This window comes from Oncorhynchus gorbuscha, linkage group LG10 (assembly GCF_021184085.1).
Source record: "Oncorhynchus gorbuscha isolate QuinsamMale2020 ecotype Even-year linkage group LG10, OgorEven_v1.0, whole genome shotgun sequence".
NCBI lineage: Eukaryota > Metazoa > Chordata > Actinopteri > Salmoniformes > Salmonidae > Oncorhynchus > Oncorhynchus gorbuscha.
This window is the reverse complement of record NC_060182.1, coordinates 7,291,574-7,316,823: the sequence shown is the minus strand read 5'-3', so window position 1 is coordinate 7,316,823 and position 25,250 is coordinate 7,291,574. Positions and strand designations below refer to the sequence as shown.

Below are 25,250 nucleotides of genomic sequence, written 5' to 3'. Positions count from 1 at the left end.
TCATTCATATAATTTTAAAGCTATTCTCGTTGTTAATCCCACCAAAGTGTCCAATTTCAAATAGGCTTTTCAGCAAAAGCACAACAAACGATTATGTTAGGTCTCCACCAAACCACAATAAGCACAGCCATTTTCCAGCAAAATGTAGCATTCACAAAAACCAGAAATAAAGATAAAATGTATCACTAACCTTGAATTATCTTCATCAGATGACACTCATAGGACTTCACCACAGCCGCAAAGATGGCGTCAACATAAACAAGAAATTACATGATAAATATTCCCTTACCTTTGATGATCTACATCAGAAAGCACTCCAGGAATCCCAGGTCCACAATAAATGTTTGTTTTGTTCGAAAATGTCCGCTATTTATGTCCAAATACCTTTTGTTAGCTCGTTTGGTATACATATCCAAACGCTAACTCTGGTCAGCGTTATATCGGACAAAAACTTCAAAAAGTGATATTACCGGTCGAAGAAACATTTCAAACTAAGTACAGAATCAATCATTAGGATGTTTTTAACATATAGCTTCAATAAAGTTCCAACCGGAGTATTCCTTCTTGTCTTCGTGAGCCATGAGGAAAAAGTGCAATCACAAAATGGCTGCTTGATGGACATCTGCTATATTCTGCTCTCATTCACTCTCACAACAACATAGAAGCCTCATTATAATTTATATTGATGGTTGACCCCTAGGCAGTGCAACATCATTCATATCTCAAGGGGATTTCATTGGTGACTCTGGTGAATACATACAAGCTCAGATTTCTGACTTCCTGTTTTGATTTCAACTCAGCCAATATCAAATCAAATGTATTTATATAGCCCTTCGTACATCAGCTGATATCTCAAAGTGCTGTACAGAAACCCTACAGAAATATGAAATAAGAGTTCTGTTATACTCACAGACATAATTCAAACAGTTTTAGAAACGTCAGAGTGTTTTCTATCAAATACTACTAATAATATGCAAATATTAGCAACTATGACTGAGGAGCAGGCCGTTTTATATGGGCACCTTTCATCCAAGCTACTCAATACTGCCCCTGCAGCCATAAAGTTAATCAAAACTGATTCGTAGGATACCCCTCTGACTTCTAGGTAAAAGGATACTCTCTCTGTCTATCTTTAGGAAAAATGCAGCAATAACAGAAATCATCCAGAGACGTGAACCCTGTCGTCCTGGTTACTGGGTAAAGGTCAACACATGCAATATGAGCAGAGGTCGAATAACAGGAAGGATAGGGATCACCATAACAAATCATTGCCTAAAGGCTGATGGCTACCTCGAGAGCAAAAACACAGTGATATGATTAGACAAAAACAAAATGATTTACACACTGAGTCATGAGGCATAGACTGCTGTAGGCTATACACCAGTGGCGGTTGGTGCTATTTAAGACGAGGGAGGAAGATGTTACTGACATTTGTTTTTTAAATTATGACCCTGGCTTTATTTCCATTACAACATATTGGATGACTGTAATTCATATTCCATTCACCCAGTTCAATATAACAACAATAGATTTAGGCTACTACATGACACTCAAATGTTTCCTAAACCCATAATAATGAGGTTGCTACAACCAAGCCTATGAATGAAAGTCTACAATGTACAGTAGGTGCACAGGTCGAGGGAAAATGGAGTAATCAAGGTGCCTGTGCATGTATTGAATTTGATCTTGGTTGTAATCATTAGTCCAACAGTTGCAAACTGCAGGTATGTTTATCAAATCTAATTTTATTTGTCACATGCGCCGAATATAACAGGTGTAGGTAGACCTTACCATGAAATGCTTACTAACAAGCTCTGAACCAACAATGCAGTTTAAAAATAATAATAATAATGAGGGAGTATACAGGGGGTCTATTGCAGTGGTAAAGGTTAGTCGAGGTAATTTGTAGGTAGGGGTAAAGTGACTTTGCATAGATAATAAACAGCGAGTGACAACAGTGTCAAAACAAAGGGGGGGGGGTGTTAGATGAATTTATTTCTTATGTGTTCATTAACCAATTAAATTAAAACACTCTGTCTATTTCCAAGAATTTGTAAGGTTCTTATTTGCATAAAATGGACAGAGACCAAGCCACCAAAAATTTGCCAATAGCTACTATTACTACAAGTCCAAGGTCTCTCCCCTCCCTGGGTGGGGACAGAATAAGGAACACAGTATTCCAGCCGGTCTGATGATAGCTCCATTAGTTTCTAACAAGGAATATAAAGTCCTTGTTCTAATTCTTGACTAAAACTATACACATTATATTCAGTGTTATGATTATAATAAGATTCATACATTCATACAGTGACAGAGTAGTATTCTGTTTAGTTATAGTTCTACGTTAAATGTACACATCATTTAGTCATTATTCATAAAAATCCCATAACAGGGGGTCAATGCAAATAGTCTGGGTGGTCATTTGATTAGTTGTTCAGCAGTCTTATGGCTTAGGGGTAGAACCTGTTTAGAAGCCTCGTGGACCTAGACTTGGTGCTCCGGTACCGCTTGCAGTGCGGTAGCAGAGAGAACAGTCTATGACATGGGTGACTGGAGTCTGACATTTTTTGGGGGCCTTCCTCGGACACCGCCTAGTTTAAAGGTCCTGGATGGCAGGAAGCTTGGCCCCAGTTATATACTGCACTACCCTCTGTAGTGCCTTACGGTCGGATGCCGAGCAGTTGCCATACCCAGGGGGTCATGCAACTGGTCAAGATGCTCTCAATGGTGCAGCTGTAAAACTTGGGGACCCATGCCAAATTTTTTCAGTCTCCTGAGGGGGTAAAGGCATTGTTGTGTCCCCTTCACAACTTTCTTGGTATGTTTGGACCATGATAGTTTGTGAGTGATGACGACACCAAGAAACTTGAAACTCTCGACCCGCTCCACTACAGCCCTCCTTTTCCTGTAGTCCACGATCATCTCCTTTGTCTTGCTCACATTGAGGGAAATATTGTTGTCCTGGCACCACACTGCCAGGTCCCTCACCTTCCTATAGGCTACCTTATCGTTGTCGGGGATCAGGCCTACCATCGTTGTGCCGTCAGCAAACTTAATGATGATGGAGTCGTGCTTGGCCATGCAGTCATGGATGAACAGGGAGTACAGGAGGGGACTAAGCTTGCACCCCTGAGGGGCCCCCGTGTTGAGGATCAGTGAGGCAGATGTGTTGTCCAGGATTCAGTTGCAGAGGGAGATGTTTAGTCCCAGGGTCCGTAGCTTAATAATGAGCATTGTGGGCATTATGTTGTTGAACACTATGCTGTAGTCAATGAACAGCATTCTCACATAGGTGTTTATTTTGTTCAGGTGGGAAAGGGCAGTGTGGAGTGTGATTGAGATTGCGTCATCTGTGGATCTGTTGGGTCAGTATGCGAGTTGGAGTGGGTGTAGGGTTTCCGGGATGATGATGTTGATGTGAACCATGACCAGCCTTTCAAAGCACTTCATGGCTACCGACATGAGTGCTACAGGGCAGTAGACATTTAGGTAGGTTACCCGAGTGGCACAGCAGTCTAAGGCACTGCATCCCAGTGCTAGAGGCGTCACTACAGACCCTGGTTCGGTTCCAGGCTGTATCACACCCGGCCGTGATTGGGAGTACCATAGGGCAGCGCACAATTGGCCCAGCGGCGTCTGGGTTAGGGTTTCGCTGGGGTAGGCCGTCATTGTAAATAGGAATTTGTTCTTAACTGGCCTGCTTAGTTAAATAAAGGTTAAATAATTTTTTACAACTTTGCTTTCTTGGCCACATGGACAATGGTGGTCTGCTTGAAACATGTAGGTATTACAGAGGTTCAAAATGTCAGTGAATACACTTGCCAGTTGGTCGGCGCATGCGCTGACTACATGTCCTGGTAATCTATCTGGCCCCGCAGCCTTGTGAATCTTGACCTGTTTAATTAAAGGTCTTGCTCACATCAGCTAACGGAGAGTGTGATCACACAGTTACACCAGCTCTGTCAGGAGGAATGGGACAAATTCCTTCAATTTATTGTTGGAAGCTTGTGGAAGGCTACCCGAAACCTTTGACCCAAGTTAAACAATTCAAAGCCAATGCTACCAAATACTAATTGAGTGTGTGTAAACTTCTGTCCCACTGGGAATGTGATGAAACAAATAAAATATGAAATAAATTCTCTCTAAAATTATTCTGACATTTCACATTCTTAAAATAAAGTGGTGATCCTAACTGACTTAAGACAGGGAAATTTTACTCTGATTGTCAGGAATGTCAGGAATTGTGAAAAACTGAGTTTAAATGTATTTGGCTAAGGTGCATGACTGCTGCAGCCTACACATTATATACTGCTGTAGGCTATACACTATAGACTGCTGTAGCCTATACACTATAGGCCAAACACATGCATTTGGGAGATAGGGAATAGTTAGATGAAACTTGTAGATAGGAAAACTGTTCACCATTGTTATGAGACTTTATGTGCGGAGTCGGGATATACTCATGTCCTGACTGAACTCCAGTGACTCATCCCATGTTATAATGGTTTTAGCTTCAAGTCCTACATTTTCCTTACATTTACATTTACATTTAAGTCATTTAGCAGACGCTCTCAATCTTGAGTGGATGGACACACCAGCTATCTGACCATCCAACATAACTGATATCTGATGGGGGAGCGTGTGACATGTCTGCTGGAGGTCAAAGTGTACTATCATGTGTTGTACTTTTTTTCAATCACCATTCACTCCAGCCGCTAATCATCAGTCTGTTTCCCTGCACGTTGACATCTGTCTGCCTGAAAGCATCTGGTTCAACTTGGGTAACGGTGACTTTTCTCAGAATGTGTCTACGTGACATAATGGGTGATCTCTAACAAACAAGGTGAAGAACCAACCAACCAACCAATGGACAGGCATGCATGAACAAAGACTTGGTGATGAATTTATCATTTTCAAATGATAACTTCTACGGGTTAATGTTTAGTACTCTCACAGGACACAGGAGAAAAAGATATTATCATTGCTTATTAAAGTTATACATCAATCGGAAGGAGATGTGTACACTATACGGGTCAACTGAATGAAATGACACATTAAATCACATTATGTGTCACATGAGCCGAATACAAACGAGTGTAGACGTTAAAGTAAAATGATCCAATGGTCCTTCTGTAGCTCAGTTGGTAGAGCATGGTGCTTGTAACGCCAGGGTAGTGGGTTCGATTCCCGGGACCACCCATACGTAGAATGTATGCACACATGACTGTAAGTCGCTTTGGATAAAAGTGTCTGCTAAATGGCATATATTATTATTATTATTATATTATAGATTATTATTATTATTATTTATAAAGAAAATGGTGAATACAGGAATAAAATAAAATACACACAAATGTACTAGCTCCAGGTTTTTATTTGATTTATTTAACTAGGCTAGTCAGTTAAGAACAAATTCTTATTTCCAATGACTGCCTAGGAAACATGGGTTCAGGGGCAGAACGACAGATTTGTACCTTGTCAGCTCTGGGGTTTGAACTTGCAACATTGCAGTTACTAGTACAACGCTCTAACCACTAGGCTACCCTGCCACCCCATTAGGTAATAGGTAATTGAGGTAGATATGTAAATGAAGACATGTTAAAGTGACTAGGTACGGTGCCATCAGAAAGTTTTCACACCCCGTTACTTTTTTCCCATTTTGTTGTTGTTACAGCCTGAATTTAAAATGGATTAAATGTATATTTTGTGTCACTGACCTACACACAATACCCCATGATGTCAAAGTGGAATTATGTTTTTTTTTAATGTTTTGAAATGAATTGAAAATGAAAAGCTGAAATGTCTTGAGTCAATACGCTTTCAACCCCTTTGTTGTGGCCTAAATAAGAATTTTAAACACACTGCAAGGACCATAGAGGTTTTCCAATGTCTCGCAAAGAAGGGCACCTATTGGTAGATGTATAATAAAAATAATACAGACATTGAATATCCGTTTGAGCACGGTGAAGTTATTAATTACACTTTGGATGGGGAACTCTATGTCCTCAATACAAAGCTTTATGTTTGGGACAAATCTAACATAACACATTACTTAGTACCACTCTTCATATTTTCAAGCATGATGTGGCTGCATCATGTTGTTGGTATGCTTGCCAAAGATAAGAAGTTTTTGTTTTTGTAAAAAATCATCTGAATAGAGCTAAGCACATGCAAAAGATTTCTGGTTCTCACAGACCTGTAACTAAGCAGCTTGGTTTGAAGAAATCAACTGTGGGAGCAATTATTAGGAAATGGAAGACATACAAGACCACTGATAATCTCCCTCGATCTTGGGCACCACGCAAGATCTCCCCCTTGGGGTCAAAATGATCACAAGAACGGTGAGCAAAAATTCCAGAACCACACGGGGGGACCTAGTGAATGACCTGCAGAGAGCTGGGACCAAAGTAACAAAGTCTACCATAAGTAACACACTATGCCGCCAGGGACTCAAATCCTGCAGTGCCAGACGTGTCCCCCTGCTTAAGCCAGTACATGTCCAGGCCCATCTGAAGTTTGCTAGAGAGCATTTGGATGATCCAGAAGAAGATTGGGAGAATGTCATATGGTCAGATGATAAAGGATAAAGAATGCTGAGTTGCATCCAAAGAACACCATACCTACTGTGAAGCATGGGGGTGGAAACATCATGCTTTGGGGCTGTTTTTCTGCAAAGGGACCAGGACGACTGATCCGTGTAAAGGAAAGAATGAATGGGGCCATGTATCGTGAGATTTTGAGTGAAGACCTCCTCCATCAGCAAGGGCATTGAAGATGAAACGTGACTGGGTCTTTCAGTATGACAATGATCCCAAACACACCACCCGGGCAACGAAAGAGTGGCTTCGTAAGAAGCATTTCAAGGTCCTGGAGTGGCCTAGCTAGTCTCCAGATCTCAACCCCATAGAAAATCTTTGGAGGGAGTTGAAAGTCTGTGTTGCCCAGCAACAGCCCCAAAACATCACTGCTCTCGAGGAGATCTGCATAGAGGAATGTGCCAAAATACCAGCAACAGTGTGTGAAAACCTTGTGAAGACTTACAGAAAACGTTTTACCTATGTCATTGCCAATAAAGGGTATATAACAAAGTATTGAGATAAACTTTTGTTATTGACCAAATACTTATTTTCCACCATAATTTGAAAATAAATTCATTAAAAATCCTACAATGTGATTTTCTGGATTTTTTTTTTCTCATTTTGTCTGTAATAGTTGAAGTGTACGTATGATTAAAATTACAGGCCTCTCTCATCTTTTTAAGTTGGAGAACTTGCACAATTGGTGGCTGACTAAATACTTTTTTGCCCCACTGTATGATGAGTGTAAAAGTGTGTGTGTGTTTTTTTTGTATGTGTGTGCAAATCTAGTGTTTTGTGTGAGAGTGTAGTGTGTGTGTGAATGACTGTGAATATAGTGTTTATATATAGTCTTGTGAGTGTGCATAGAGTCTTTGCAAAGATAGGGTCAGTGCAGATAGTCCGGTTAATCATTGAATGAACTATTTAGCAGTCTTATTGCTATTTAGAAGTCTTATTGCTTGGGGGCAGAAGCTGTCTCGGAGCCTGTTGGTCCGAGAGCCGATGCTCCGGTACCATTTGCCGGACTGTAGCAGAGTGAACAGTCTACGGTTTGGGTGGCTGGAGTCTTTGTCAATTTTTCGGCACGCGTGATATAAAGGTCCTGGATGGTAGCGCGGTCGGCCCCAGTGATGTACTGGGCTGCCACATCACCCTCTAACTCTTTGTGGTCGAGGGCGGTGCCTTTTCCATACCAAGCGGTGATGCAGCCAGTCAAGATGCTCTCGATGGTGCAGCTGTATACATTTATTTGGGGGGGGGGGGAATCCAAGGACCCATGCCAAATCTTGTCAGCCTTCTGAGGGTGAAGAGGCGCTGTCGTGCCCTCTTCACGGGTGTGTGGACCATGTTAAGTCCTTAGTGATGTGGATGCCAAAGAGCTTGAAGCTCTCGACCCGCTACACTAAAGCCCTGCCTATGTGGATGGGGGCGTGCTATCCCCTCTTTCTCCTATAGTCCACAATCAGCTCCTTGATCTTGCTGACATTGAGGGAGAGGTTGTTGTCCTGGCACCACACTACTAAGTCTATGCTTTCCACTCTGTAGGCCTCTCTGTCTCATCATCTCTTTCCTCTCTGTCTCATCATTGTCGGAGATCAAGCCTACCACAGTTGTGGTGTCAGCAAACTAGATGATGTGCGTGGACACACAGTCGTGGCTGAACAGGTAGTATAGGAGGGGACTGAAAATACATTTGATGGACCAGCTTTTCAATTCTTTCAATTCAATTCTGTCTGATAGATGAGACTTGTTCAACAAATCTCATCTATCTTTCTGGACAACTTTCTGTAAAAAGTAAAGATAAACACAAAAAAAAGTAACTAACTAGCCTAAGCCTGGTTGAAATGTTGCTCTTCTCCGTCTACGCAATCTTACATTTACATTTACATTTAAGTCATTTAGCAGACGCTCCTATCCAGAGCGACTTACAAATTGGTGCATTCACCTTACAGGAAGAATGATATGATTCGAAACCTTGCATAGCAGTACTGTTGCGTATTTATAGGCTACTCATGAATGCATGAATCAATTTGCAAAGCCTATATGGATATTGACTTCATAAATAGAAATATATTTATATTATTTCATGTAGATATCTGAGGGAGGCTGAATCCTGAATCCTGAGATGAGAGTTCTTCAGTGTGAACTTATACTGTAAGTGAACACAAAGAGAGAGACATTGTTGACGTAGCAGGCTGTGTCACAGCAGTTGGCTAGCTTGGCCAGCCGGCTTTGTCCAGATTGCAGATAAGAATCAACATCCCTTTTCAAATATTTACCAGACACTTCTGTTGAGTTGAATAGAATATGTGTTTTTATAGCACCATGATAAGGACACAGATTGGTGGTGGCTCAGATATGATCCTATCATAGAAGATAACTGCCAAAATAAAGGAAACACCGACATAAAGTGTCTTAATTAACTCAGGAACAACACCCGTGTGGAAGCATCTACTTTCAATATACTTTGTATTCCTCATTTACTCAAGTGTTTCCATTATTTTGGCAGTTACCTGTACCTAAAAGCCCTGTCGAGCATCAGTTGAAGATAATTCCTCCCTCACCAAACATAGATGATATTTTCCTCCCTCGCCTATCATAGGTGATATTTTTCCTCACTCACCAAACACAGGTGATATTTTTCCTCACTCGCCAAACACAGGTGATATTTTTCCTCACTCGCCAAACACAGGTGATATTTTTCCTCCTCGCCAAACACAGGTGATATTTTTCCTCCCTCACCAAACATAGGCTAAATAATTATGCACATGTCATGTTGAAAGATTGATTTGTTGAGAGAAGACTTTCAAATCAAATCAAATTTTATTTGTCACATACACATGGTTAGCAGATGTTAATGCGAGTGTAGCGAAATGCTTGTGCTTCTAGTCTCGACAATGCAGTGATAACCAACAAGTAATCTAACTAACAATTCCAAAACTACTGTCTTATACACAGTGTAAGGGGATAAAGAATATGTACATAAGGATATATGAATGAGTGATGGTACAGAGCAGCATACAGTAGATGGTATCGAGTACAGTTTATACATATGAGATGAGTATGTAGACAAGTAAACAAAGTGGCATAGTTAAAGTGGCTAGTGATACATGTATTACATAAGGATGCAGTCGATGATGTAGAGTACAGTATATACGTATGCATATGAGATGAATAATGTAGGGTAAGTAACATTATATAAGGTAGCATTGTTTAAAGTGGCTAGTGATATATTTACATCATTTCCCATCAATTCCCATTATTAAAGTGGCTGGAGTTGGGTCAGTGTCAATGACAGTGTGTTGGCAGCAGCCACTCAATGTTAGTGGTGGCTGTTTAACAGTCTGATGGCCTTGAGATAGAAGCTGTTTTTCAGTCTCTCGGTCCCAGCTTTGATGCACCTGTACTGACCTCGCCTTCTGGATGATAGCGGGGTAAACAGGCAGTGGCTTGGGTGGTTGATGTCCTTGATGATCTTTTTGGCCTTCCTGTAACATCGTGTGGTGTAGGTGTCCTGGAGGGCAGGTAGTTTGCCCCCGGTGATGCGTTGTGCAGACCTCACTACCCTCTGGAGAGCCTTACGGTTGAGGGCGGAGCAGTTGCTGTACCAGGTGGTGATACAGCCCGCCAGGATGCTCTCGATTGTGCATCTGTAGAAGTTTGAGTGCTTTTGGTGACAAGCCAAATTTCTTCAGCCTCCTGAGGTTGAAGAGGCGCTGCTGCGCCTTCTTCACGACGCTGTCAGTGTGAGTGGACCAATTCAGTTTGTCTGTGATGTGTATGCCGAGGAACTTAAAACTTGCTACCCTCTCCACTACTGTTCCATCGATGTGGATAGGGGGGTGTTCCCTCTGCTGTTTCCTGAAGTCCACAATCATCTCCTTAGTTTTGTTGACGTTGAGTGTGAGGTTATTTTCCTGACACCACACTCCGAGGGCCCTCACCTCCTCCCTGTAGGCCGTCTCGTCATTGTTGGTAATCAAGCCTACCACTGTTGTGTCGTCTGCAAACTTGATGATTGAGTTGGAGGCGTGCGTGGCCACGCAGTCGTGGGTGAACAGGGAGTACAGGAGAGGGCTCAGAACGCACCCTTGTGGGGCCCCGTGTTGAGGATCAGCGGGGAGGAGATGTTGTTGCCTACCCTCACCACCTGGGGGCGGCCCGTCAGGAAGTCCAGTACCCAGTTGCACAGGGCGGGGTCGAGACCCAGGGTCTCGAGCTTGATGACGAGCTTGGAGGGTACTATGGTGTTGAATGCCGAGCTGTAGTCGATGAACAGCATTCTCACATAGGTATTCCTCTTGTCCAGGTGGGTTAGGGCAGTGTGCAGTGTGGTTGAGATTGCATCGTCTGTGGACCTATTTGGGCGGTAAGCAAATTGGAGTGGGTCTAGGGTGTCAGGTAGGGTGGAGGTGATATGGTCCTTGACTAGTCTCTCAAAGCACTTCATGATGACTGAAGTGAGTGCTACGGGGTGGTAGTCGTTTAGCTCAGTTACCTTAGCTTTCTTGGGAACAGGAACAATGGTGGCCCTCTTGAAGCATGTGGGAACAGCAGACTGGTATAGGGATTGATTTAATATGTCCGTAAACTTTATTTAAAACATTAAATAAGTGTAAATGAAATATGTTATGTAGGGGAGAGTGGGGTAAGTTGAGCCAAATGCATATGTTGAGCCACCCTTGTTTGATTTGACCAAATATTTAGGAAGAGGCCATCATTTCATGGAGTCTGTGAAGGAAGAAAACACATGGGAAAAGTGGTAAGCAAGTTAAGTCCCCAAAAAGTATTTTCGCCAAGTCAAATGTATTTGTGTTCGAGGTTTCATGATTGTATCTAAACCAAAGTAGACATTTTTAAGATTGTTCTATACATCAGTTGGGGTCTCTATAAGCTTCATTATAAGGTCATAAACCTAGCATGAAAGTGTATCCTTGTAGCTGTGTGGGCTAATATAGTAAAAATGTTTGCCTTGGGTTAAGTTGAGCCAATGGTTGAGCAAACGGCAAGTTGAGCAAATTTAAGTGTTTTCTTCCCAGGCGTAATATAATGCATTATTGCTGGGATATGGGTTAGCAATAGGGCCTATGTTAAACATATTTTTTTAAGTACAAAGTGTTTGGTCCTTCTGTAGCTCACTTGGTAGAGCATGGCGCTTGTAACGCCAGGGTAGTGGGTTTGATCCCCGGGACCACCCATACGTAGAATATATGCACACATGACTGTAAGTCACTATTGTAAAGTGACTGTTCCACTGGATGTCATAAGGTGAATGCACCAATTTGTAAGTCGCTCTGGATAAGAGCGTCTGCTAAATGACTTAAATGTAAATGTAATGTAAATGTGTTATACAACAGGTGGGTCTAGTCCTGAATGCGGATTGGTTAAAACCGCATTCCAGCCATTGTCTATTCCACAAGTTACCGCCGGCTAAATCTATTACGTTAAATACCTATTTGCTCTGTTCCATTTGACTGCGCAATACGCTGTCTCATCAGCCGCAATTTATAAACTTGATCTCCACTATAAAAACATTTGGACATTATCTCATTGGATAAAAGCGTCTGCTAAATGGCATATATCATATATATATCATTTATTTTAGACTAACATTTAGTTTTCAACAGCAGAGATTTGTATAAACCTTGCTTGTTTCAATTTTCAAATTCGATCTTTAGCTGTCCCATAGTAACGAGCGTGTCGGGAGTCTGGACGAGACAGACAGGCAGGCAGCTTTTCACAGCCAGTTGAAATCATGGATACATACAAATGGCATATATATATATATATACAAAGAAATGTCTATTGGAATAAAGGTCAAATGGAATAAAGGTCAAGTGAAACGAAGTGCAGATAGTTTGCAGTCTTTCCAGCTTCAGTTTGAAGTGATTGTGTTTTCTAGGTTGTTGGCTAGCTCCTCTGAACAACAGTGTCCTGATGAGAGAGCACATTTTCTATGCCAGGTTAAATCACACCTCATTAGCGCATTGTTATGGATGTATCCAACTAAATGTCACTAGAAAACAGCTTAAACAAATGAAACTACTGTTGTTATTGTCTGCACTGTTTGATGTGACTGTAAGTTAGCCGTAATTGGCTAGCTAGCAAGCAAGGGATAAGAATGTTGCCAGCCAGTATGGCAATGGAACATTTTGTCCATAGATACAGAACAAAAAGACTGAGCGCCTGGGTCACGTCTCTGGCAACCAAACCGATAGAACGAACAACCAGCCGGCTTGGGTAGCAAACCTAGATTTGTGTCGGGATTATATCTTGTGTAAATGTATCCGATGTGAAATGGCTAGCTAGTTAGCGCTAGTGGCGTTTCAATCGGTGACGTCACTTGCTCTGAGACCTTGAAGTAGTGGTTCCCCTTGCTCTGCAAGGGCCGCGGCTTTTGTGGAGCGATGGGTAACGATGCTTCGAGGGTGACTGTTGACGTGTGCAGAGCGTCCCTGGTTCGCGCCCAGGTCGGGCGAGGGTAACGGACGTAAAGTCTACACTGTTACATAAGAATGAAATAGTATGAATAAATTCATCAAAATAAGATTTTTAATTAAGATATGTCAATCATTATTTGAATGTGTTGGTAACCCATTGTATAAAAGTGATAATGCCCTTGAAGCCGGGGTGTTTGGAGTATATATTGACACAGTTTGCCGACCCTCGACTTCGTCTCTGGCCCAATAACACCCGTGCCAATATATCCTACAAACACCGGCTTCTCGGCCGTTATCACCTAATTAAACCTGTGTTTAAAAGATGCTTACGATGATTAAACGTTTTTAAAAAGCCATTGTTATTGTGTTGAATTGTGTTAGGGAAATAAAGAGAAACATGGTTTTAAAAAAGTAGTGGTAATATTCCCTTCTGTGCAGAAAAGTGTAGTTGGCATAACTTACCCTGTCCCGTGGCTCAACTTTCCCCATTTCCCCATAAGTTGTGCCAAGAGAGAACTTTTTTTGAACAAGCTATATTTTCGAAACTGTAATGTTTACATGAATTCTGATTATTTCCAGGGATACACAACATCCTGAAATATTTATAGATATATTTTTTTGGAGAGAATACTATATTTCCCTTGATGGTGTGATGCTGAAAATTTTGCTCATCTTACCCCACTCTCCCCTAGGCTAAAGTCGATACGGCAGGGTAGCCTAGTGGTTAGAGAATTGGACTAGTAACTGAATTGGACTAGTAACTGAAAGGTTACTGAGCTGACAAGGTACAAAATTTGTCGTTCTGCCCCTGAACAGGCAATTAACCCACTGTTCCTAGGCCGTCATTGAAAATACAAATTTGTTCTTAACTGACTTGCCTAGTAAAATAAAGGTCAATTTTTTTATATTTTTTTATTAAAACATCAGGGTGGCTGATGGCACTGCAGTCCCAGAGTGCTCTTCTCGTTTTGCTTACTGTAGCTAAATGCACAGTGTCAGCGAGGCTGTAACTCAGCGTGGGATATACACAGTATGCTCATCTATTTTAATAAAAAGGGTCAAATTAGAGTTTGGAATCATTTTCACTGAGTGAATCACTCTGTGATGTATGCACATTTTGTTTATTTATCAATCACTTAAGGCCTAGTTGGTAAAGGATATCAATCTTCACTGGTTCTCAAACATCTCCTCGGGGAGCCTCAGACTTTTCACAATTTTGTTGTAGCACTGAACAAGCTCAGTCATTCATCAATTCAAGGGCTTGATGATTAGGTAACAAGTTGACTCAGGTGTGCTAGCTCTGGAATAGATAAAATACATGGAACGGCTGGGGGATCCTGACTGAGGAGAGTGAGATTGAAAAAGATGACGGAAGCGGATGTTGATGTGGAGCGTGAATATAATGGCGGGGTAATCAAGGAGAATTGGAATATTGTCCAAAAGATTAGAAAACTGAGCAATTAGCATACAGTGATGAGAATGTCCCTTCTTATCCCGTAGGAATCCATTTTCTTGATGAGGAGCAGCTGATTGGATTACCAATTTTGAAGAATCTATTTGATTATACCCAAACTGGTGGAGAGAGTTTTGGGTAAAGTGAAGGCTGTGAGGATCACGAGAGGCCGGCTTGTTTAGATTTTGTTTTTGTTCATCTGAGGAGCAGAAAATATGTGTGTTGCGTCTCACCAGATTTGAAACGTTTGATGTGTCCTGTGTGTCTCTTCGGAACAGGGCACGTCTACAGGGGGTAATATCTGGCGTCTTTTGGGAAGTCGACGTTACAGAGATGGAAAATATTCCTGGAGTGATTGATGTTTGTTGGATGAATCGTATGGTCAATGAGGAGAAAGTGAAGAGTATTTGTTCTGTTTTTTATTTATTTAAATGGAGTCTCCCTACTCAAGTGCAGTTTGGCTATATAAACTACAGAGTCAGAGCATGTATCCAAAGGCCAATGCAGTGTGATCACTGTAAAGCTTTTGGACATGTTTTAAGTGTTTGCAGAAGGGAGAAGCCAAGATGTGGAAAAGATCATATCCTGTGTTTAAAAGTAATGAAAATGTAACATGTTGCCACTGTGGTGGGAACCATGAAGCCACATCTTTGGAACAAGCCACATCTTTGGAATGACCAAGAGTGAAAGAGAATGAGATGGCCAAAGACAGGGCTGTCCAGAGCATTTCATATGCAGTGGCTGTTAAAAGGGTTGAGGTTTTGAATGGTGCTCCTGAAGAATCCATGATGGCAGACAGACCTTCACTGAAGGCTGCAGGCATTGTCATTCAGCAGCATGACCCAGATATGTTAAAGGTTAAGTAGATGGCCTTTTATAGCTATGGGGATTAATGGCACTGCCATGGTGGAGAGGGAGTTCAGGAAAATGCATATCATTGTGGATGCGACGGAATGGTTCCAAGGACTGAAAGAACTTCTCAGTGGAGGAGTTGCATGGAGTATTGTCACAAGCCATACCACCCTGTCAGGTCATAGAGCCTGAAAAGGGAGATATGGAGATTTTAAGGAATAAGTGAGGGTTTTGGTTTTGTAAATGTGTTTTTTTTTGTTTTATTTTGGGTGGTTTAAGTTTTCCCTACCACGTATGGGTTATATTTTTTGCCTTGGTTTTCTCAACCCTGTCCAGTTGGTGGCGGTAACGCACCTTTTTGGGTTGTAGTCTGCCATAAAACCTACAGAAGAAGGGTCCTGAGGAGAGGTTTGAGAACCACTAATGTAAAGTGGGGGTAGCTTACCAACAAGAGTATATTGTTGTATGTATATTGCTTTTGGGAGAGAAGCAACTGTTCTTATTTTGTAAAGTTGTGTTCTTTCTCCACCCTCCTTTACATTCCAGGAAAAAATCAAAAGGAATCGCGTTTGGTGTAATTTAGCCTTCGATGGTTTCCGTAGGAATGCGCATCAGCTGACTGACTCGAGAAAAGTCAGAAAGCAGACAATCACAAACAAATTATCGGTATATGTCCCAGTTATTAATTGCAGATAACGCTATCATAACCATGGAGTCGACTCTCGAGCAACATCTGGATGACACGTAAGTGATTATTTGATCGAAAATTATTTGATTGTACCAAATCGTTAAATTATGTGAAAATATTCCTCAAATGTTGTTTTGATATGATAGCATGAAGAATCCAGCCATTGTCGGAGTTCTCTGCACGGACCAACAAGGACATATTCTAGGCTGTAAGTAAAGTCCTCATTTCTTGTTGCTGTCTTTTTATGTATCTGATTATTCAGCAGACAAAATGTTTAACTGACGACCACACGCAGTCGTCGTCAAATCAATAACATTTATTTCACAATGCCCTGTATCAGCAGTTGTCTCTGTGCCTATGCAGAGATACCCAGAGAACCATAGCGACTATGGACAAACTCCCTATTAAGGCAGGAACCTAGGAAGCAACCTAGAGGAACCAGGCCCCGAGGAGAGGCCAGTCGTTTTCAGGCTTTGGCGATAGAGTATATGACCATTAAGGCCAGATCGTTCTTCAAGATGTTCAAACGTTCATAGGTGACCAGCAGGATCAAATAATAATCCGTGGTTAGAGGGTGCAACACATCAGCACCTCAGGAGTAACTGTCAGTCGGCTTCCAGGACAAGGTACTAAGTAGCACATCCGGTGAACAGGTCAGGGTTCCATAGCTAGTCATTCGTCATTGGGGGAAATGCTGCTAGCTAGCTAAACTGTTTTTCAGCCTATGTCTGGTAACTGCCTCTAACATTTTAACACTTCAACAGAAGACTAACTGAATGTTTGAAAACTATGAAAATATATCCTTGAAATGGCAACAGTAACAAATATTAGACAATGCAATTCATCAAATAATAGTATGCTTGCTAGAGCTAAATCCTGTTATCTCTGGTGATGCCTAGCAATTGTGTCAGGTCCACTTTTGATACTAGGTAACTTATCACAAGATCAGCCTACATTTTGACATTCCATATGACTGAATCGGAGTCTACTTTGTCTCCTTGTGTTTATTTCAGGTCGTGGCTCTCTGTCTGATGAGCATGGGGGAGTGGTATCTGTACTGGCCAGACAGGCAGCCTCTCTCACCAGAGACCCTACAGACAGTCCCACAGTGTGCCTGGAGTCAGATTCAGGGTGAGGAATCGCATCAAGTTAATATTAGGGCAAGTTTGTTTTGCATCGCTTGGTGCCCCGGGTGGGTGGGATTTCACTTTAGGATCATCATGGGATTTGTAGTTCAGGATGACAGCTACATTAGCAGCTAATTTAGTATTTCATTTTTGGGGGGGTGGTAAAATGCATCAAATCAAGTTTTTATACAGCACATTTCAGACATGGAATGCAATGTGCTTCACAGAAAGAGAGAAAAAATGCACAACAAACATGAGGATTTAAAAACAAAATAATAACAATACAAACAATGGCTAAAAAGGTGTTTTAAAATAGATCTTTAAAGATGTCCACAGTTTTGGACCATGTTCTCTAGCAGGCTATTCAAGAGGCTGGGGGTGTAATAATTAAAGGATGCCTTTCCATACCTCTTGGGCATGGGCTTTGGGATAGTTAAAAGGCCAGTGCCAGAGGACCTGAGGGACTTACTGGGTACATAACTTAAAAGCATGTCTTGACATGTATCGGGATGTGCAATCTGGGATTGATTTTAAAAACCAATAGTTTTGCATTTTTAAGATTCTTCTAACAGGCAGCCAGTCCAGAGACTTTAAAACCGGTGTAATGTGTGCTCTCCGTCCGGTCTTTGTCAGTACCCGTGCTGCAGCATTCTGTGTTTTGCAGTTGACCAATGGCTTTTGGTAGACCAGACAGGAGAGCATTACAGTAGTTTAATGCTGCACCATGGCAATGTTCCTCAGGGAGTTAAAAGCTATTTTGGTCACATTCCTAATGTGGTGTTTGAAATTTGAGTTCAGGATATAAAATGACACCTTGGTTTTTTTTTAGCTGGTGTTGTATCTTTATTGCCCGTGAATGTACAGCCAGATTCTCTGTGCTTTGGCTCAGACTATTTTTTTTTTTTAAATCTTTTATTTATTTATTATTGTTTATTTTTGCTGTGCTGGTTACGAGAACTGGTTCAAACAATTTCTCCAGAATTTTTGCTATATAGTGGAAGGTTGGAGATAAGCTGAAGAACAATAGCTTGCGCTTCTGTTTTGCAAATAAAAACTGTTTTGAATATGTTGGTGGGGATCGGATAGAGAATGCAGTTGAAGGCTTAAGTTGTGATAACTTTCCTGAGCATGTCTGTGTCAACTGGGGGGGGGGGGGGATCCATAGTGCCTTTGCGTGGTAGGTTAGGACACGTCATTAAACTTCTCATCGGGTCTTGTTTGACTGATACCCAGCCTAATGTTTGTTGTCTTATAGGTTTGCGATGGTAGGATTTTATCTGGCTATCCATGGTCGAGAAGCACACTCAAATTATTGTGATTTATTAGTGATCAAGTTCGATATGCCAGACAGGCTAATCTTTCTAATTGACTTGTTATATACGCCAAGTTGCTCACTCAGAATATCATAATGGACCTGCGACTTTGACTTTCTCCACTTCCGCTCTGCCTTTCTACAATTTCCCTCTTAATGCATTTGTTTCCTCACTCATCCAAGGGCCTCTCTGTTTGGATGTGGACTTGTTCAACCTTACTGGAGCTATGGCATTAATGGTTGCCTTTCATTTGCTATTAAAGTTATCAACTAAATCATCACAAGAGGAAGGTAGAATAGGTGATGGAGTATTGTTCATACTCAGGTCTGTAGCAACTTCACAGGTAAACTGGCGTTTCTTAACGTGTTCAGTATTAACCTGCGCTATTGGCAACAATGTAGTAAAAAAAATCCACAGTGATCAGATAAAGCAACATCAACAATGGAAGCAATGTCAATAGAAAGCCCCTTGGTAGGGTGGGCCCAGTAAGATGTTGGATAAATCTAAAAATCTGTCGTTCTGCCACTGAACCAGGCAGTTAACCCACTGTTCCCCAGTAGGCTGTCAATGTAATTAAGAATTTGTTCTTAACTGACTTGCCTAGTTAAATTTAAGTCTACACTTGTTTGCAAAGCATGTGACAAATAAAATGTAGATTTGTCCAGTTCATTGACTGTGCTTCCACCTTGTGGATATCATAAGTATGTGCACAGCTTCATATTTATTTAACTTAACTAGGCAAGTCGGTTAATAAGAACAAATTATTATTTACAATGGCGGCTTAGGAGAAGTGGGTTAACTGCCTTGTCGGGGGGGACCTCGCCCAAATGTATACCCCCACTGGAAAATATAAATGTACTGTTTGAAAATGTAAAGAAAGAAAATACGCTATTGCACATACCCCCAGTTTGGGAATACCTGCTCAACATGTAAATTCTTTATGGAAATATATTCATAGTTTTATCATTGCTAATATTCTTGACTGTTCTACGATCTTCTAATAAGAAAGTTGTTAAAACCAATCGGTGTGTGCATCTTTTAAGGTCTTTGTTATAATCAGTCATTTGTACCCCCCCCCTAGCGTTTTGTATACTTCCTGTATGTATACTTTGTTTTCTGCAATTTAAAAAAAGAGCTAAAAATAAAGCTATCTAGTGGAAACAAGACGCGAGGCAAAGGAAAACCAAGTGAAGCAGTTTTTGGTGACAGTCAGGTTTGAAATCGGCGTATTATATGTGTTATGGTTTGCATATTATCACAAAGTATTACTAGGTAGTGAATTCAACTGTAAGCTAGCAAGGAAAGTTAGCCTACAATTTTAAAGCTGGAAGCTTAGCTACCGGTATTGTCTTACATTTATATAAGTGTTCTAGCCTGTATGGACATTTTGTTTTTGCGAACAGTTTCAACATTTCATGTTGCTTTATTCGAGTGTGTTAGATGCTGTGCTGCAGGAGTGGACTGGGGAGCTAATGCAGCGCCAACAACTCTAGCAATAAATTGGTACTTGGAGCAGGCACTTTGCTCTTCACGCTATAAAGAGGCTGTGCTGAGAGACTAACCTCTCAATCACGTGAGACATTTAACAGCAATACCGACCGTAAAACAAATTCCAGTTTTTAAAGTACCTATATTTCGGTATACCGTGTAACGCTAATGGACAGGTGGGAGCTGCTATCCTACTTTAAGACTCTTCATTAATATGGGCCCTGGTCTTTCAATACCATAGGCAGGTCACATGACATGTTTGCTGTGGCAACTGTTTCCTCATCTCTAAAACAATGCGAACAGTAGTAATACTATACTGCTTTTAATAGTGATGTTTATTTGCATACTGTTGAGTATTTTTGTTGGTTAGTGGTTTTGAATATTGCATTTTATTTAGTCATGTCTTGATTTGAAATGCAATTGATTGGCCACAGGCTTTTTACTATGGTAAACATTTTCATTGATTGTTTCTCTTCCCCCCCCACCCCCAACACAGGAATATTCTAGTGAGATCACATGGAGCCATCACTGTAGCTGTTCACAAGATGGCGTCATGAGGTCACCTAATGAAGATAGACGAGGCTGTTTTGTAAATCTGTTTGTCCACTAATGCTAAATAATCATACCCAATATAAAGTCTGGATCTGGGAGGTCACATTGAAGTTGCAGAATATTTTTTATGTGTTTTCTTTTTACTGTTTGGCCAAGAGTCATATTTAAAAGTAAAGTACATACATACCATTTGAGTTGTGTTTTGTATATGTTCAATAGGGTCTGATCTGTTTTTGGGGGCGACTTATTTCTTATTCAATAACTGGTTAATAATTTTTTTTGGGACATCTGAAATCAGGTCTGATTTTTCAAATCCATGTAGAAATATTGTATATGTTCATATTAAAAGCAATGTCACAGTTTGTAATGGTGTCTATGATTTCTGCAAAGTCGGGATTTGTTGTGTTTGTACTGTGCGTGTCTGGACTTAAACTCTTTTTAGTGTGGTATGTTTTCAAGTATAATGAAAAATGGGATACTGCAGTAAACTTGGCCTAGAGGTGCTGAATGTGGTAGTTGGTACTCTGTACTTCTATATTGTACTGCAGTATCTGGTTTTTAAATGGGGGGGGGGGGGGGCTCGTGTCGTACGGTATGTCAGTCTTCTAGGATTTTTAACTGTAGGGTGAAGCCTCTTCGCCCCCCCCTGATGCTGGTCTTGTCAGTTTTCCATTTCCCCCACTAAAGGGTTGACAGTAAGGGTTGCACCTATTGCCTGGGGCAAGTGAGCTGAGTGGTCATACAAGTTGAACCTGCTCTGTGATTGGCCCATTAGGCAGGTGATCTACCAAAATGCAAAGAATTCCAGTAAGTAAATATGACCTACAAACCTACAGGAGTTGAACATTGATTCTGGGCCAAGCCTCCAGTCCCCATTACAGCCAGAAGACTTACACCACCCTCACCTCTCACCAATCTAAAGGCCACCCTAGACTCGGAACACACTGACCTTTTTAATGCAGCTAATGTCAGAGGTCATTGTCAGTGATTCATTGTCTCTGTACCAAATAGCACTCTATTCCCTATATAATGGGCCCTAGTCAAAAGTTGTTAACTATATAGTGACTGGGGTGCTATTTGGAACACAAGGTGTTGACTATAGCACACTGCTCACTGACTTAACTTAGGTGTGTGTGTGATGCATCACATTCCCTGTAGTTTTATATATTCAAATACTGGAAAAATAAAGAAAATATTTACCCCGAGTTAACAGATGGAATTTGGTCACAAGTTCCTTCATAAAATGAGTTTCATGATGCCTCTGTGTGTGAGATGTTTATAGATGGGTCTGCTTTATCATTTAGCTCTCGCATTCGCTCTTTTTATCTCCCTCGTTTTAATTCGATCTATGTTTTACTACAGTGAGCAGGCATGTGAACTGAGTATCTCTTCACTGTCCCAGCAGGTGCACATGCTTTCAGTGAACGCATTTCCAGTTCAATGCATTTCTAGGGCATCTCAGGTCGATAAACTTTAACTGGGATCCGGTCAGTTTAATCTTCTGACCTTCGTGTCCATTTTCTCCTTTAGATGTTTCAGCATTTCTCTTGGCATCCTGCTGAGGAAATTCTGTGCAAATAATAGGCCAAAGTGTGGAAGGAACGTATTAGTTTTAAAACCTAGTCGTTATATGGTTTTATACCATTTTAATCTCTCATTATTACACAATTGGCTTTCAGGTCATACAGACCTTGCGCCAAAGTTCCTCTGCAGTGGATGGGATGTCCCGTTACATGCGGCGAGATCACTGCAGTCAGCGATAACGCCTAGGCTGGCTGTCAACCTGTAGAAAGACCCTCTATCTCCGATCATCTCTATAATCTCTAACTCTTAACATTGTTCGTGCTCATTCTCAATTTTTAGCCTTTATTAACATGCTGTTTTGACAGAGCAGTGAGACGTTTTTATACCCCTTTGGGAGGTTTTCAGGGCGATCGTTACGTGCCAGTCACGTGTCAGCCAGCCCCTGTGAGAGCTACTTTGGTTCACGCGACCCTTCTCAATAAATCGCAAAAGTTCTGTTGAACTCTGAGGGGGAATACACACAGTTAAATAAAGTTATGGCTCATTCATCCTCAAAGGAACGGGTCCTGCAATGTCGATGTATATGTCAAGGAAACTTCAAGTAGAAGCAGCCTATTAAGTGCACTATCAAAAGGACAGTGTGCACCTAAAATGTAGGCATCTCCCATCTAGCTCTTCGAGCGCAGAACACCATCGATATTTCTTACTATTGGAGATCAAGAGGAAACTACTTCAAAATCTGATGGAAGATTAAGGTATGCATATAAGTATGTTAAATACTGTAATTTCAGTTTTCATGAATCAATAGCTAAGTGTTCTATACTTTTTTTGCATTTCTGTATTTATTTTTATAGGGCTTTGGGGATATGGTTTTATTGTTTAAAAAAAAGTCACAAATACATAATCATTTATATGAGCCTATTTTGTTTTCTTGTTGGCTGTAGCCTACTGTTAATGATTGCTGCTACACACTACGTTTTATTTGTTGTCATTTCAATTTTGTGCGCTTTGGAGTTCACGGGCACTGCACCGATGTAGTTTGATCGAATCTATTAACCCATAAGTCCTTTATTAAATTAATTAGCGGTGACAATTAGTCGTGATTATCCATCTTGTGTGAAATACTTGGGGGGGGGGGGGGGGGGAATATATGTTCATATGGTCTTACATAGTAACTGGGATCTGGCTAAATGTCATTCAGTTAAAAGTCCCAAAAGTGATGTGCCAATCCCAGATTGCCCATTTAATGTTCAGTTAATTTCTGTGTTCTTCACCTGGTCACCTGGTTGTTATAAGGTTACTGTAACTGAATTCAAACATACGTTTATGACCTGTGTGTTTCTCTAACTGAATTCAAACATACGTTTATGACCTGTGTGTTTCTCTAACTGAATTCAAACATACGTTTATGACCTGTGTGTTTCTCGAACTGAATTCAAACAGCTAGTGGGTAGTGAGTTATCTATTTTTCCCCCCAAACAGAGTTGTGAATGTAGGTAGGGTGAGTGAGGGGCCACAATGCAACAATAAAACTCTGATCTAAAAGAGAGCAACTGGTCCAGCAGATTTGTATATGGTAAGAGACCTCTCTATGAGTTTATATTTACAATACTGCAGTGGTGTATGGTCCAGACCTCGGTTCAAATAGTATTTTTTATTTTATTTTATTTTTTTAACTCTCCCAGTTCAAGTCTATTTAATTATTTTACCAGGCAAGTCAGTTAGGAACAAATTCTTATTTTCAATGACATACTTTTTTTAAAATACTGCCTTGTTCAGGGGCAGAAGGCCATTTTTATTTTATTTTTTACCTTGTTAGCTCGGAATTTGATCTTGCTAGTCCAACGCTCTAACCACTAGGCTACCTGCCGCCAAAAGTGGAACCAATATAAAACCCTGACCACCTGGCAGGTGAGGACATGCAAACACAACGTATTTTAAAGATTTCAAATAGTACTTGAATACTTTGGCGTATGAGTTCACAATACTGTGGTGTGTGGTCGTTCCATTCTCCTTTTCAGGGATAATAAACTAAGCCAAAATCTTTTTCACCTAATCACCAAGCAGCTTCTTAGCAACTTAATCTCACCATTCCTCATGACTAATGCGGATTCAAGAATGTGAGAGTTTGCTATTAGTATTGTGTTGTATTACTATAATATGGAGTCATATGGGGAGGCAAAGCTACAGTAGTTGTGGCTACAGATTTATTTTATTTTATTTTTTATTTCACCTTTATTTAACCAGGTACAAAGTTCTCATTTACAATTGCGACCTGGCCAAGATAAAGCAAAGCAGTTCGACAGATACAACGACACAGAGTTACACATGGAGTAAAACAAACATACAGTCAATAATACAGTATAAACAAGTCTATATACAATGTGAGCAAATTAGGTGAAAAGGGAGGTAAAGGCAAAAAAGGCCATGGTGGCAAAGTAAATACAATATAGCAAGTAAAACACTGGAATGGTAGTTTTGCAATGGAAGAATGTGCAAAGTAGAAATAAAAATAATGGGGTGCAAAGGAGCAAAATAAATAAATTAATTAAATACATTTGGGAAAGAGGTAGTTGTTTGGGCTAAATTATAGGTGGGCTATGTACAGGTGCAGTAATCTGTAAGATGCTCTGACAGTTGATGCTTAAAAAGCTAGTGAGGGAGATAAGTGTTTCCAGTTTCAGAGATTTTTGTAGTTCATTCCAGTCATTGGCAGCAGAGAGATATACTAGACTAGAGAGATATACCTGCTGGAGCGTGTGCTACAGGTGGGAGATGCTATGGTGACCAGCGAGCTGAGATAAGGGGGGACTTTACCTAGCAGGGTCTTGTAGATGACATGGAGCCAGTGGGTTTGGCGACGAGTATGAAGCGAGGGCCAGCCAACGAGAGCATACAGGTCTCAATGGTGGGTAGTATATGGGGATTTGGTGACAAAACGGATTGCACTGTGATAGACTGCATCCAATTTGTTGAGTAGGGTATTGGAGGCTATTTTGTAAATGACATCGCCAAAGTCGAGGATTGGTAGGATGGTCAGTTTTACAAGGGTATGTTTGGCAGCATGAGAGAAGGATGCTTTGTTGCGAAATAGGAAGCCAATTCTAGATTTAACTTTGGATTGGAGATGTTTGATATGGGTCTGGAAGGAGAGTATACAGTCTAACCAGACACCTAAGTATTTGTAGTTGTCTACGTATTCTAAGTCAGAGCCGTCCAGAGTAGTGATGTTGGA

General features: G+C 40.9%; 2 protein-coding genes across 3 annotated transcripts in view; both read left to right on the top strand.

Moving 5' to 3' along the window:
- The first annotated feature begins 14,518 nt into the window (after positions 1–14,518).
- LOC124045487 (ragulator complex protein LAMTOR5-like) lies at positions 14,519–20,853 on the top strand. The gene is made up of 5 exons (XM_046364808.1): positions 14,519–14,609; positions 15,870–16,067; positions 16,158–16,219; positions 17,025–17,142; positions 20,436–20,853. Exons 2-5 carry the CDS (start codon positions 15,994–15,996, stop codon positions 20,494–20,496), a joined length of 315 nt encoding a protein of 104 aa, XP_046220764.1. The 5' UTR covers positions 14,519–14,609; positions 15,870–15,993; the 3' UTR covers positions 20,497–20,853.
- Positions 20,854–21,926: 1,073 nt separating this feature from the next.
- Positions 21,927–25,250, top strand: part of LOC124045486 (monocarboxylate transporter 5-like) — a 48,326-nt gene continuing 45,002 nt past the window's right edge. Inside the window, exon 1 of one of the 2 annotated variants that reach the window (XM_046364806.1) lies at positions 21,927–22,770. The gene's annotated coding sequence lies outside the window, so the exon portion shown is untranslated. Of the gene's footprint in view, positions 22,783–25,250 lie in introns of both variants that reach the window. The other variant, XM_046364807.1, reaches the window with a different exon arrangement.

Bases quoted from the DNA above. Each gene is read 5' to 3' on its own strand.
- LOC124045487 (XM_046364808.1), top strand. From the start codon at position 15,994: ATGTCCCAGTTATTAATTGCAGATAACGCTATCATAACCATGGAGTCG. The intron at 16,220-17,024 runs GTAAGTAAAGTC...TGTTTATTTCAG, and splicing joins ACAAGGACATATTCTAGGCT to GTCGTGGCTCTCTGTCTGAT. The intron at 17,143-20,435 runs GTGAGGAATCGC...CCCCCAACACAG, and splicing joins TGCCTGGAGTCAGATTCAGG to GAATATTCTAGTGAGATCAC.